The 15,457-nt window shown below is 46.8% G+C and overlaps 1 protein-coding gene across 5 annotated transcripts in view; it reads left to right on the top strand.

Moving 5' to 3' along the window:
- The window catches only part of LOC139234902 (glutamine--fructose-6-phosphate aminotransferase [isomerizing] 1-like), a 92,388-nt gene that overhangs the window by 27,806 nt on the left and 49,125 nt on the right, over positions 1 to 15,457 (top strand). For all 5 annotated transcript variants that reach the window (XM_070865767.1, XM_070865764.1, XM_070865766.1 and 2 more), the window contains 3 exons: positions 2,432 to 2,490; positions 4,363 to 4,497; positions 10,841 to 10,902. In XM_070865767.1, coding sequence (XP_070721868.1) covers positions 2,432 to 2,490; positions 4,363 to 4,497; positions 10,841 to 10,902 — 256 coding nt within the window. The remainder of the gene's footprint in view (positions 1 to 2,431; positions 2,491 to 4,362; positions 4,498 to 10,840; positions 10,903 to 15,457) is intronic.

The following is a 15,457-nucleotide window of genomic DNA, read 5'->3' as shown; positions in this document are numbered from 1 at the left end:
AGGAATTGCAGGTGGTTGTAACGTTTTGTCAGGCTGCAAGTGTTGTCCTATTGCTGCTGCGTGAGGTGTGTTGGTGGAGGGGTGATCGAATCGATAAGGTAGATGCAGAGAAGCTCTTTCCTCTGATGGAGGAATCCAGAACAAGGGGGCGCTATCTTAAAATTAGAGGTCGGCCATTTAGGTGTGAAATCAGGAAGCATTTCTTCTCACAAAGAGTAGTGGAAATCTGGAACACGCTTCCCCTGGAAGGATGTGGACGCTGAATGAATTGAAGTTTACAAGACTGAGAGCGATGGATAAGGGTTTTGAGGGATATGGAGGAAAGGCGGGTAAATGGGGTTAAGGTAGAGACCAGCCTTGATTTAATTAAGTGGTGGAATCAGCTTGACAGATGAATGGCCTAGTCCTGTTCTTGTGTTAGCCCAATTTAAACGGCTCTCAAATGTGATCCAAATGACTGAAGTATTATTCAGCCTTGTAGTGCATTCTCAGATATCCTTATGTGTTTTTATTTTCTCCTTCTCTCGTGTTGTCAGGCTGCTTACCCGCATGGTACACAAACGGGAATAGACATGCCGTACACCGGTCTAAAGTACCTGACAGCAGGGTGTCTCAGCTATTGTGAAATGTCAGTCTGCCTGAGGCTGTGCAGCATCACTTTGCTAATGTTCAGAGGTAGGATTAACTCCTCTGAGATGTACAAGCATAAAAGGCCATCAGTATGCCCTTTTTTTTTGCACAAGGGTATGAGATGTTATCTCATTAACTCCTCCCAAGAGCCCGCCCTCTTCTCGACGCCCAATCAGAACTCTTGCTGTGGTGTTCAGACATCTTGGTTGGACAAGGCAGTCGGGGTTTTTAGTTACCTGTCTTGGTGCCATGACAAATTGTTATTGATCTGTGTCAGTTGTACTTGGCATACAACTACAGGCTGCAATGGATTAGCTAAAGAGCTGTCTCTCTCATTGGCTTCATTTTCTGCTTCATTTACTTCTCCACGTCAAGCGTCTTGTCCTTGTCTGTGTTGACTGTTTCAGATTAGCGTCCTCAGAGAAGGTTGGATTTTGGTGATAGTGAAGGGCGAAACACTGTGGGTTCATCTGCAACTGGATTGTATGTTAACTGTGAGAGCACACCTAGAATACTGCGTCCAGTTTTGGTCTCCTTATTTAAGGAGGGATATACCCTGTACTTGCATTCAGGGAGGCAGTTCAGAGAAGGTTCCTGAGATGAAATGGTTGAGCAGGTTGTGCCTGTACTCTTTGGAGCTTAGAAGAATGAGAGATGATCTTATTGAAACGTTTAAGATTCTGAGGGGGCTTGACAGGGTAGATGCAGAGAGGATGTTTCCCCTCGTGGGGGAATCTAGAACTAGGGGGCATTGTTTCAGAATAAGGGATCACCCATTTAAGACTGAAATGAGGAGGAATTTCTTTTTTGAGGGTCGTGAATCTTTGGAATTCTCTACCCCAGAGAGTTGTGGAGGTTGGGTCATGGAATATATTTAAGGTGGAGATAGACAGATTTTTGAACTCTAGGGGAGTCGAGGGTTATGGGGAATGGGCAGGGAAGTGGAGTTGAGACCAAGATCAGATTAGCCATGATATTAAATGGTGAAGCAGGCTCGAGGGGCCAAATGGCCTACTCCTGCTCCTATTTCTTATGTTCTTACATAACACTTTCAACAAGTCCCTTTTTACCCCATAGTGTCAGCCATGGCTCAGTCAGTCGCCTCAGAGTCAGAAGGTTGTGGGTTCAAGTCCCACTCCAGAGACTTGGACACAAAATCCAGGCAGACATTCCCAGTGCAGTGCTGAGGGAGTGCTGCACTGTCGGAGGTGCCGTCTTTCAGATAAGACATTAAATTGAGGCTCCGTCTGCCCTCTCAGGTGGATGTAAAAGATCCCATGGCACTATTTCGAATAAGAGCAGGGGAGTTCTCCCTGGTGTCTGGCAATATTTATCTCTTGCTCAGCATCACAAAAAATATTATCTGGTCATCATCATATTGCTGTTTGTGGGAGCTTGCTATGCGCAAATTGGCTGCCACATTTCCTACATTACAACAGTCATCCTCAATACGAGGGACGGCCTATAATGATGATGAGCTGGGCGAACGGACAACTTGACAACAAAGCCCTTCAGTCACCCCACAGTCCATCCGCACAAATAGAAGGTCCACACTGAGAGAGTTCAGGATATCCACGGTTTAGGATTGGTCAGAGAGGGACTTAGCTCACATTCCCCGGACAGCCATTGAATTCCTTGTTTCCGCTCCAGGGGGAGGCCACTGGACATCTTCTATTCCTGGACACACAAATTCCTGTCATTGTTTTATTTATTTGACCCAGACCCCGGCGTTGGATCTTGTTTATTAGACTGTGTATGTCTTGTCCATTGTTTTACGGTAATTTTTTTTGCTCAATTGCAGAGTTTATTGTCATCCATAATGGCATCATTACGAACCACAAGAATCTGCGGCGGTTCCTGGTAAGCACTCACCAACCCTCAACTGTTGGCTTCTAAAGCAGTCTTACATCGTAAAATATATTTCTGTCCGATTTAATTCCTCTCCTGGATGTTCTCTAAAATGACTAAAGTCAGAAAAGTTAACCTAATGGCCAGATAGGTGAAGATGCTTCAGTACATTATATTTCAGACAGTTTCTGCAGGACATCCAGACATTGCTACTTATTTCCAATTTCTTCCTCTTAAGTGACAATCTTAGTGTCTCTTACCTGCTGTGTGCAGTCATTATCCTGTAGTCTTTGCATTCAGTCCTCTTCACGTGTTGAGCATTCCCAATTTTCCCGTTGGATTCACAGGATATTCCTCGACTCCCTTCAAAAATCTTTGTTCTGTACGCTCCTTTAATCCCTGTTGAAAATCAGTGAAGAGAACATCAGGAGCAGGAGTAGGCCATACAGCCCCTCGAGCCTGCTCCGCCATTCAATAAGATCATGGCTGATCTTTGACCTCAACTCCACTTTCCCGTCCGATCTCCATATCCCTTGATTCCCCTAGAGTCCAAAAATCGATTTGTCTCAGCCTTGAATATACTCAACGACTCGGAGGATATGAGAATCGACTTTGAATCGGGCAGGGAAGTGGAGCTGCGTCCATGATCAGACCAGCCATGATCGAATTAAATGGTGGAGCAGGCTCGAGGGGCCAAATGGCCTACTCCTGCACCTCTTTCTTATGTTCTTATGAATCGAGTACTGATAAAACATGGCGCACTAGGTGTTCTGCTGTGTGTACATTTAGACCCTTTTGTCTGGAGGGTAGGGATGTTTTACGCTGCTGTTTGTGAAATGGCGGAGAGACTGATGCACTGACTGATTGAGGTGAGGTTAAATTGAGCTGGGAATTGAGTGTTAGACAAGATCGCTGCACATATCCTGTGTATGGACACACATTACTGAGAACTGGACCCCTAATAAACACTGTATCGTAGGCACTGTTAGCACATTAGTACAATTATTAAAATAATCATCAACCTGTACAAATTGTTAACAAGTTTTTCTCATTATAAAACAATCTCCATGATCTATGATCTGAAACCTACTGTGTAATTTCTCTGGGGTGGCAGGGTTAAACCGTGCGTGTACTGTTTTAACAACAGGCATTGAGAGAAGGCGAGATAACGAAATATGATACTTGGCTCAGTAGTAGTATTGTTACCTCTGAGTCAGAAGGTCATGAGTTCAAGCCGCGCCCCCTGGGATTTCAGCGCACAATCTCGCACTGTGCTGTAACGTAAGTGGGGCTGTCTTTTGGATGAGACCTTAACCAGTCATTTATTGTGGGATCTTTCTGTGCACAAGTTGTAGCCTATGCAACAACGATGACTGCGGTTCAAAGCAATTCATTGGCTGCGAAGTGCCTTGGCACATCCTGAACACAAAAGGCACTATATAAATGCAAGTCTGTTTGTTCTTGCGTACACATAAACCGGGGGAGTAACAGCACATTGTGTGGATAATGGTATCCAAACAGATTTATTGGGTGGAGTGGTGAAAGTCACGTTGTCGGAACTTACTCATAACAATATTGAGTTTTGACCAACGAATTGTCCCCCTGATTCTGGCCCCTCTCTCTCCTTTTGCCTCTCTGAGCTTTTAGCTGCCTTGGAGTTCCTACTCTCTGGAATTCCATCTATAGAACTCTCCGCCTCTCTCTCCTCCACCTTCATAAAAACCACCTCAAACCCATCGCTTCAACCCAGGCTTCCTGTCGCCTCTCCTAATCCCTCTCATCTAGTGTTGAGTTCCATTTCCTACACCCTCGGACACTCCGGGAATGGAAATTCCAGTTCTTGCCGTCGCCATAATGAACCATTTCGTGTGCTTTGACCTTCAGGAAAGCAAAGGCTACGAGTTTGAGTCTGAAACCGATACCGAATCTATTGCAAAGCTGGTCAAATACGTGTATGATAACAGCGAGAATGAGAACATCAGCTTTGCCACCTTGGTCGAGAGAGTCATCCAACAGTTGGTAAGTGGCAGCCTGTGAGTCGGAGAGAGAGATTCAGCTTATTTAAGGTTTTGTCTTTGAAATTAAGTGTGTATATATTGTGGGCAATGTTCCTTGAGATTTCTTTTTGAGTGCACGGGCCCTTTCAGTTTTTCACGCATGGGCGCGGTTACTTCCTTTGTAAAGCCGGTGAGCGGCCTGCGCGGGACCTCCAGACCGCTCACCGGCCCCGCAGCTTAACGGGAACGTTGATTGTAGGATAGAGTTATGTAATGTATTTGCTTCGTTGGTTCTTTGCTTAAGAATTCATAGCAACGCATTGCTATTAAGAGCTAGTTGGTTTATTAACAAAGGTTTAACAATCACACTACACATTACCAGTTCATCCACTAGGCTCACAACTGCATACCTCATCGTGGATGACCTAGACCCAACTGGCTGGGGTTTTATTGAACCAGCTTTGTGAACATCACGTGACTGGCTAAGCCACTCACAATGCAACAGCTTTACAAACCTGTGAGCATCCTCACAGGTGCATATTTTACAAGTTACATTCTCCGCTTTAAAAAAAAAAGATACATTAATGATGTCATGTATGTACTTTTGGGATCACTAGCCACTAGATGGCGTCACTGTTGGAGGCCATTGGGCTGCATGCACGTATGTGCAGCCCAAGTATAAAAGGCCAGCCATTTTGTACATTAGTCACTTTGGGCCTTAATAAAGCAGAGCTAAGGTCATACTTCTTAGACGGAGTGCTGCTTAACTCCCAACACTCATTGCATATACAACAAATGAGCAGGCATGTAAAATTGTACCCTCACAAAGTAATATTTGTCAAATTATAGAGCATATTTTTCCACACGGTCATGGGGGCCACTCTGGAATGAGCCAGGAAAGCAGGTTGAGATACGCTTTGCCAGATCCCCCTACCCTACGCTTTGTGGAAAGTGCGATCTCCCATCCGGCCTCCAGTGCCGCAGCACATAAGCTGCAAGAGCTTGGTTTAAGCAATGGACGACAGCAGTGTACTGAGTGGGAATGCACGCCGCGCTCACCTCGCCCTGTTGAAGGTGATGATTGAGGATCAGGATTGTTCTGAGTGGATTGCGAATGACTGTCAGCTAGATGTTCCCACATGATCATTTCTTGAAAGTGGATTTTCTGAGAACTGGATTTTTTGATTTCTGACGGAGGTGTTTTTTTTTGTGTTTATTTTTTCCCCCCTGGAATTCTAGTTGTATCATTTTTGATTGGCCCAATAAAAATCTGAAATGGGAATTCATTTGGGTTCTGACTCGCTCACTTGCTCGCATATCTACCTCAGAATTTCCCCAAGAAAACTGTAATTACTCTAATTCACACCATTGCTGGCTCTGTATCGCCCCCAGCCTACCCAACCCGTTTAATGAGCAGATTGTCTCTTCCCCCACCCCAGCCCATACTGTCCATCCATCCCCTTGTCTGTAAGTTGGTGCCAGGCGAGCGTTGTCGTTGACCAAGAGTCAGCCGCCAGACTCGTCCCCTTCAGTAGCAGGTCGTTCCACGTCCATGATAACAAAACAAGGAGTGCATTGTCTTCCTCCATCTTCCCCCCCCCCCCCGATCTTCGAGGGCTCGGGTTCACAAGGCAGTTGAAGTCTACCCCCAGGCGCCCTCCCACTCGATGACATGGGTGGCGGGGGGAGGAACAGAGTGGCATTGTGGGTTGCAGTTGGGCGCCAGGTAGTGGCGGTGTGACGCACTCGAAAAGCGGGCCGGGCTCGGAGCACGTTGCGTCGGGAGTGCGGACAGAAGTCGAGCTCGTGGGCGGGACGATGCGACAGATGTTGAAATGCATCGAGGACTCGCGACACATCCAACTTTTCAAAAACACCTGGGGGGGGTAAAGCCAGACTGCCTTGGATCAGGTTGAGCAATAACTGCTTGCATTTCCGAGATGCCGGGACTAGGTTAGGACTATGTACACAACCCCCGAGAGAGAGAGAGAGAGAGAGAGAGAGAGAGAGATGGGAACCTATACAGGGAGACAGAGGGAGACAAAAAGGAGGCAAAAGCAAAAGACAGAAAGGAGATGAGGAAAAGTGGAGGGCAGAGAAACCCAAGGCAAAGAACAAAAAGGGCCACTGTACAGCAAAATTCTAAAAGGACAAAGGGTGTTAAAAAAACAAGCCTGAAGGCTTTGTGTCTTAATGCAAGGAGTATCCGCAATAAGGTGGATGAATTAACTGTGCAAATAGATGTTAACAAATATGATGTGATTGGGATTACGGAGACGTGGCTCCAGGATGATCAGGGCTGGGAACTCAACATCCAGGGGTATTCAACATTCAGGAAGGATAGAATAAAAGGACAAGGAGGTGGGGTAGCATTGCTGGTTAAAGAGGAGATTAATGCAATAGTTAGGAAAGACATTAGCTTGGATGATGTGGAATCTATATGGGTAGAGCTGCAGAACACTAAAGGGCAAAAATCGTTAGTGGGAGTTGTGTACAGACCTCCAAACAGTAGAAGTGATGTTGGGGAGGGCATCAAACAGGAAATTAGGAGTGCATGCAATAAAGGTGCAGCAGTTATAATGGGTGACTTTAATATGCACATAGATTGGGCTAGCCAAACTGGAAGCAATACGGTGGAGGAGGATTTCCTGGAATGCATAAGGGATGGTTTTCTAGACCAATATGTCGAGGAACCAACTAGGGGGGAGGCCATCTTAGACTGGGTGTTGTGTAATGAGAGAGGATTAATTAGCAATCTCATTGTGCGAGGCCCCTTGGGGAAGAGTGACCATAATATGGTGGAATTCTGCATTAGGATGGAGAATGAAACAGTTAATTCAGAGACCATGGTCCAGAACTTAAAGAAGGGTAACTTTGAAGGTATGAGGCATGAATTGGCTAAGATAGATTGGCTAATGATACTTAAGGGGTTGACTGTGGATGGGCAATGGCAGACATTTAGAGAACGCATGGATGAATTACAACAATTGTACATTCCTGTCTGGCGTAAAAATAAAAAAGGGAAGGTGGCTCAACCGTGGCTATCTAGGGAAATCAGGGATAGTATTAAAGCCAAGGAAATGGCATACAAATTGGCCAGAAATAGCAGCGAACCTGGGGACTGGGAGAAATTTAGAACTCAGCAGAGGAGGACAAAGGGTTTGATTAGGGCAGGGAAAATGGAGTACGAGAAGAAGCTTGCAGGGAACATTAAGGCGGATTGCAAAAGTTTCTATAGGTATGTAAAGAGAAAAAGGTTAGTAAAGACAAACGTAGGTCCCCTGCAGTCAGAATCAGGGGAAGTCATAACGGGGAACAAAGAAATGGCAGACCAATTGAACAAGTACTTTGGTTCAGTATTCACTAAGGAGGACACAAACAACCTTCCGGATATAAAAGTGGTCAGAGGGTCTATTAAGGAGGAGGAACTGAGGGAAATCTTTATTAGTCGGAAATTGTGTTGGGGAAATTGATGGGATTGAAGGCCGATAAATCCCCAGGGCCTGATGGACTGCATCCCAGAGTACTTAGGGAGGTGGCCTTGGAAATAGCGGATGCATTGACAGTCATTTTCCAACATTCCATTGACTCTGGATCAGTTCCTATCGAGTGGAGGGTAGCCAATGTAACCCCACTTTTTAAAAAAGGAGGGAGAGAGAGAGCAGGGAATTATAGACCGGTCAGCCTGACCTCAGTAGTGGGTAAAATGATGGAATCAATTATTAAGGATGTCATAGCAGCGCATTTGGAAAATGGTGACATGATAGGTCCAAGTCAGCATGGATTTGTGAAAGGGAGATCATGCTTGACAAATCTTCTGGAATTTTTTGAGGATGTTTCCAATAAAGTGGACAAAGGAGTACCAGTTGATGTGGTATATTTGGACTTTCAGAAGGCTTTCGACAAGGTCCCACACAGGAGATTAATGTGCAAAGTTAAAGCACATGGGATTGGGGGTAGTGTGCTGACGTGGATTGAGAACTGGTTGTCAGACAGGAAGCAAAGAGTAGGAGTAAATGGGTACTTTTCGGAATGGCAGGCAGTGACTAGTGGGGTACCGCAGGGTTCTGTGCTGGGGCCCCAGCTGTTTACATTGTACATTAATGATTTAGACGAGGGGATTAAATGTAGTATCTCCAAATTTGCGGATGACACTAAGTTGGGTGGCAGTGTGAGCTGCGAGGAGGATGCTATGAGGCTACAGAGTGACTTGGATAGGTTAGGTGAGTGGGCAAATGCGTGGCAGATGAAGTATAATGTGGATAAATGTGAGGTTATCCACTTTGGTGGTAAAAACAGAGAGACAGACTATTATCTGAATGGTGACAGATTAGGAAAAGGGAAGGTGCAACGAGACCTGGGTGTCATGGTACATCAGTCATTGAAGGTTGGCATGCAGGTACAGCAGGCGGTTAAGAAAGCAAATGGCATGTTGGCCTTCATAGCGAGGGGATTTGAGTACAGGGGCAGGGAGGTGTTGCTACAGTTGTACAGGGCCTTGGTGAGGCCACACCTGGAGTATTGTGTACAGTTTTGGTCTCCTAACTTGAGGAAGGACATACTTGCTATTGAGGGAGTGCAGCGAAGATTCACCAGACTGATTCCCGGGATGGTGGGAAAGACTGGATCAACTGGGCTTGTATTCACTGGAGTTCAGAAGAGTGAGAGGGGACCTCATAGAAACGTTTAAAATTCTGACGGGTTTGGACAGGTTGGATGCAGGAAGAATGTTCCCAATGTTGGGGAAGTCCAGAACCAGGGGTCACAGTCTAATGATAAGGGGTAAGCCATTTAGGACCGAGATAAGGAGAAACTTCTTCACCTAGAGAGTGGTGAACCTGTGGAATTCTCTACCACAGGAAGTAGTTGAGGCCAATTCACTAAATATATTCAAAAGGGAGTTAGATGAAGTCCTTACTACTCGGGGGATCAAGGGGTATGGCGTGAAAGCAGGAAGTGGGTACTGAAGTTTCATGTTCAGCCATGAACTCATTGAATGGCGGTGCAGGCTAGAAGGGCTGAATGGCCTGCTCCTGCACCTATTTTCTATGTTTCTATGTTTCTATTGTTCTGCGCTTCCGCAGTTCGCAGTTTGTCCTAGTGTCAAAAATCGCAGTTCTCTCTCTCTCTTTCCTCGCTTGGCCCCCATTCCTTGGGGAGAAACTCGCTGAAACAATTCCCCACCCAATTTCCCAGCGAATGATAGAATGGTTACAGCATAGAAGGAGGCCATTCGGCCCGTCGAGCCCGTGCCGGCTCTCTGCAAAAGCATTTCAGCCAGTCCCACTCCCCCGCCCTTTCCCCATAGCCCTGCAAAAAAAAATTTCTTCAGGTACTTATCCAATTCCCTTTTGAAAGCCACGACTGAGTTTGTTAGTGGCAGTGTTGTGCTGCCTATTGGAATGTGACTCGCAGACAGCTTCTGCCACAGGGACGGCACTGCCACTGGCCATCGAGACCACCATAGCCCTGAACCATTATGTCCCACGCTCGTTCCCAGCTACTGCAGGGAACGTCAGTCCATCAACAGTGCACAAGTGCATCATTCTGAGCTGCTGGTGGAGGGGGTCATGGGCTAAGGTCTGGGAGCAGGTCACGTCACCCTCTTGGATGAGCTGCAAAGCACATTAAAAATAGCTGGAGAAATATGATATAGGAAGGAATACTTTGAAAGAAAAATCAACAGCTTTTAACAGTGAATATAATTCATTGAAAATTAGATTGAGTAGAATGGGCCTACATTTTTATAATTATATAAATATTTTCCCTTTCATACATATTCTTGCATGAGAGGGCTGTCCTATGGCAAATGAGCCAAAGGTGGGCAGCGGAAACGTTACAAGGACACCCTCAAAGCCTCCCTGGCGAAGTGCAACATCCCCACTGACACCTAGATGACCCTGGCCGAAGATCGCCCGAGGTGGAGAAAGTGCATCCGGGAGGGCGTTGAGCTCTTCGAATCTCTGGCTGGAGTGTCTAGAACCAGAGGCACAGTCTCAGGATAAGGGGTCGGCCATTTAAGACAGAGATGAGGAGGAATATCTTCACTCAGAGGGTTGTAAATCTTTAGAATTCTCTACCCCAGAGGGCTGTGGATGCTGAGTCCCTGAGTATAATCAAGGCTGAGATCGATAGATTTTTGGATTCTAGGGGAATCAAGGGATATGGGGATCGGGTGGGAAAGTGAAATTGAGGTCGATGATCAGCCGTGATCTTGTTGAATGTCGAAGCAGGCTCGAGGGGCCGTATGGCCTGCTCCTGCTCCTAATACTTATGTTCTTGTGTTACTTAATAAACTTGACATACCTACTGTGACTTTGTTTGCAAGTACACTTTAATTTATATGCCGGTTTAACATTTTTCAGGAAGGTGCTTTCGCCTTAGTATTCAAGAGTGTTCACTTCCCCGGGCAAGCTGCCTGCACCAGGTAAAACACCGTGACTCTGTACTTTAGAGACAAGTTTGCATATCTGTAAGTAGCTTATTAAATGGCAACCAAACAGGTTTTACAACCGGGAAATACAAACAGCAAATGCTGGAAATACTCAGCGTGTCAGGCAGATTCTGTGGAGAGAGAAACTGAGTTAATGGAACTGAATTTGTGGCCTCTACGGGTGCGTACGAGGTGCGCACTCGCCTGTAGGAGTCCCGCAAGTTCTGGGTTTAGGCACGCTCTGCGCATGAGCTGAAACCCGGAGCTTGCAACCCGTCAAGAATCCTCTCAACAGATTGTATGTATCTGAAAGAAAAGGGCCTCCGCGGGCGGAGAGTTGGGCTATTTGCCCAGTTTCTGCCCAGCGAATGCCCTTGAAATTCGTACATGGAATTTCATCGCTCATTTATACATTAAAAACCCTGTCGAATAAGGGAAGCTTATTTTTAGCCCTGTTAAAAAATATTTAATTAAATGCCATTTTAGTTAATGTTAATATTTTTGTAAAATTTATTTCATGTGTTCGTGTATTTTTTAAAGTGGTCTCCATTCATGCTTTACAAAGGTTCCGTACAAATGGGAACCCCATAAGCATGAGTGGAGATTCCCTTCTTTGGTTGGGAAAGCCCACGAAATCCCAGGGACGCTTGCGAACTGTATGCGCCTCTGGGATACGGGCTCCTCTACGCAGGCCTACACCTAGAGGCTCAGGAGCGCGAATCTACCAGCTGCCTGGACTACTAGGCACATTCGTAGATTTTTTTCAGGTCGGAAGCCTGCGCCCGCAATTTCTACCCCATGGTTTCTGGTCGATGACCTTCCGTCAGTTCTGGGAGTGATGCCAGGCTGGTGAGATGCATTGGAGTGCCCCTGGGGTGAGTACTGGTGTCCCATGTTTCTAATCTACATACGTGTCCTGCGTTCAGAAACACTATGGTCAAACTTACACATACTAATCCAGGCGGAGGGTGTGATGTAGCAGCGTAAGGAACTATCGAGGGCCTCGATGAAATTCAGTACAGAGTAATGCAAAGTGTTGCACATTAAAGGAAAAAGCAGGAATATACTCAATGAAGGGAGCCAAAATTAGCTGGGCAGCTGATTGAAAGAGATCTAGGGGTTGACACTCTTGGCATTTAACCGTGTCCAGTCATTGAGGAGCAATGATCAACCAGGACATAGAATGCAAAAGCATAATGCCAGATCAGCAAAAGAAAGGAAATAAATAAAGTCCTGCATTTCTATAGCGCCTTGCATGACCTCAGGACGTCCCAAAGCTCATAATAACCAATGAAGTAATTTTGAAGTGTGGTCACTGTTGTAATGCAGTGCGGGCAGACACAGCAGGAGGGGCATAGGAGCGGCAAGAGTCCATAGAGGGAAGTGACCGGGGCCCAGGAGAGGCGTGAGTTCAGGGCCCAGAAGCCAGCCCACACTGCGATATGTGTGAGCACTCGGTCCGTGCAGCAGAGCTGGTCTCCAGTCGTCCTGGTTAACCCTTGCCACTGGACCAAGACCTAGCTCTGCCAAGCCCGTGTGATGGCTGGTGTGCAACGGCCACCACACGTTAAAAAAATCCACGCACAGGCATCTTCCACCCTTCAACATGTAGTTTGGGATCCGGATTAGGTCCTTCATTAAAACACCTGTGAACTTATCCCTTTTCAGCATGGAAGCAAGTCATCCTCGATTCAAGGGACTGCCTATGATGATGATGATGAATATAGGAAATGTGGCAGCCAATTTGTGCACGGCAAGCTCCCACAAACAGCAATGTGATAATGACCCGATAATCTGTTTTAATGATGTTGATTGAGGGATAAGTATTGACTCGGACACTGGGAATAACTCCCCTGCTTTTCTTCAAAATAGTCCCATGAGATCTTTTACGTCCACCTAAGAGAGCAGACGGGGCCTCAGTTTAACGTCTCATCTGAAAGACGGCACCTCCGGCAGTGCAGCGTTCCCTCAGCACTGCACTGGAGTGTCAGCCTAGATTTTATGCTCCAGTCTCTGGAGTGGGACTTGAACCCGCAACCTTCTGACTCGGGTGGGAGCGCTACCCACTGAGCCACAGCTGACCGTTAAAGGAGAATGTGAGACATCATAGTAAAGCTGTATGAAGCTCTGGTCAGCATTGCATTCATTCTGGTCACTGAAGTATTCAAGGCCTGAAAGAGGTGCAGAGATGGGAACACAGAGCTGACCCTTTGTGGCAGAGAACTGAGTTATGAGAAACAGTGAGGAAAACTCTGTCCCCTCACCACCGAATCCATCTCTCTCTCTGACCACTCGGGCTGAATCAGACCATTCGCCACCTTGGCATCCTATTTGAACCCGAGCTAAGCTTCCAGCCCCATATCCTCTCCCATTACCAAGACCGCCTACTTCCACCTCTGTAATATCTCCCGTCTCCGCCCCTGCCTTACTGAGCCCATCTGCTGCTGACAGCCCTGGCTACCTCCAAACTTGACTATTCCAATGCTGTCCTGGTCGACCTCCCTCTAAACATCAGCTCATCTAAAACTCTGTTGCCCATATCCTAATTCGCACCAAGTCCCGTTCATCCATCACCCCTATGCTCGCTGACCTACATTGGCTCCCGGTCTGGCAACTCCTCGATTTGAAAACTCTCATCTGTGTGTTCAAATCTCTCCATTGCCTCACCCCACCCTATCTCTGTAACCTCCTCCAGATCTACAACCCTCCATAAACTCTGCGATCCTCCAACTCTGGTCTCTTGAGAATCCCCTGCTTTCCACCCCCATTGGCCGCCGTGCCTTCAGCCATCTAGGCCTTAAGCTCTGGAATCGCCTCTCTCCTCTTCTCCTTTAAGACGCTTCTTAAACCTGTAAAGTTACAGGATACAAAATACAAACATACGAACACTGACGGACAGGTAAAGACACTCTGGTCCATCGAGCCTGTCCCACACAATTGCGATACCTTGTATATCACAACATATACACTCCACCCCACCTGAAACCATTTGATCTCCTGGAAGAGGCAAAAAAACAGATTAAAAAGCCCAGGCTAATTTTGGGGGAAAAATCTGGGAGATTCCTCTCTGACCCATCTAGGCGATCAAAACTAGTCCAGGAGATCACTCTGGCCATTAAATTCCCTGCAGTCATCACAGGCAGTCCCTCGAAGCGAGGGTGACTTACTTCCACACCAAAAAGGGATGAGTTCACAGATGTTTCAATGAAGGACCTAATATTCCAGATCCTGAACTGCATCGTGAAGGGTGGAAGATGCCTGTGCGTGGATTCTTTTAATGTGGGGTGGCCGTTGTACACCAGCCACCACACGGGCTCGACAGAGCTAGGTCTTGGTCCAGTGGCAAGGGTTAACCAAGACGAGTGGAGACCAGCTCTACTGCACAGACCGAGCGCGCACGCACATATCGCAGTGTGGGCTGGCCCGTGCTGCCCCTGGGCCCTCGCTTCTTCTGGGCCCCGAACTCTCCTGGGCCCCGGTCACTTCCTTCGACAAACTCTTGCCTCTCCTTCGCCCCTCCTGCTGTGCCTGCCCGCACTGCAATCAGCGACCTGACTTCTCAGCCGTTGCCTCCCTGCAGTGCTATGCCGCCGCACGGTGCTCCCTCTGATGGCCCCGGCCTGCTGATGGTCTCGCAGGCCGGGACCGCGCTGATTCCCTGCAGCACCTTCCTTCTGTAAGAGTTAATCTCTGCCGCAGCCAGAAACAAAGCCAGCTTTTGCTTGAAGGAATTCAGTGAGTCTGCATCCACCACATGGAACAGCAGCTTGTTCCAAAGGTCGACTGTTCTCTGGGTAAAGAACCACCTCCTGACATCTAACCTAGATCTAGCCTTGTACAACTGAAATTTGTGTCCCCTGGTCCTGCCTAACTTATTTAATTGAAATAAATGGTCAGCTGCAACACTGTCTATTCCCTTCACTATCTTATAAACCTCAATCAATCCCCTTAAAGGATGTATAAAATGGAACAGAAAGGGTTAATCCAGAGCGATACTTCAAATTAAACCATGACCACAGGACTCGAGGAGATCGTACAAACTGCTAAAAGGCAAGTTCAGCTCTGATGTCGGGTCACTTCGACATACCATGAGTGATTATTACTTGGAATGGTTTCTGGATAAGTGGGGGCACAGATTCTGGAATCACTCAAGATGTGATGATAGGAATTCTGTAGGCTCCGATGGAAGGATGAGCTTGATTGGCTGAATGTCCTCCCTCGTTCATACTTATTGGCTAGTTTTGAGTAAAACAAAATGCCCCAAGAATGCAAGTAATTTATTTGCAAAGGGCCCAGAACTGTCTGAGCAGGATCCCAGCCTGCTCATCATGTAGTTTTAGACTTCAGGACATGCGAACGACCAGTCTAATCTGCTGAAAAGCTGGATGGAAAGATTTACTAAATGGTGGCCATTCTTGCCAAAATGTATGTATCTGTTGGCAAATCCACAGGAATTTTAGCAGCGCCGCCACCCGACCTATCTCCACATAACCAGTCACTCTCTGTTTACCCCTGTGGTCGGTGTGTATGTTTTTGCTGTGTAGGTATG

Source organism: Pristiophorus japonicus, chromosome 22, assembly GCF_044704955.1.
Source record: "Pristiophorus japonicus isolate sPriJap1 chromosome 22, sPriJap1.hap1, whole genome shotgun sequence".
Classification (NCBI taxonomy): Eukaryota; Metazoa; Chordata; class Chondrichthyes; family Pristiophoridae; genus Pristiophorus; species Pristiophorus japonicus.
The sequence above is the reverse complement of the archived record's forward strand: the minus strand, read 5'-3'. Positions and strand labels throughout refer to the sequence as shown.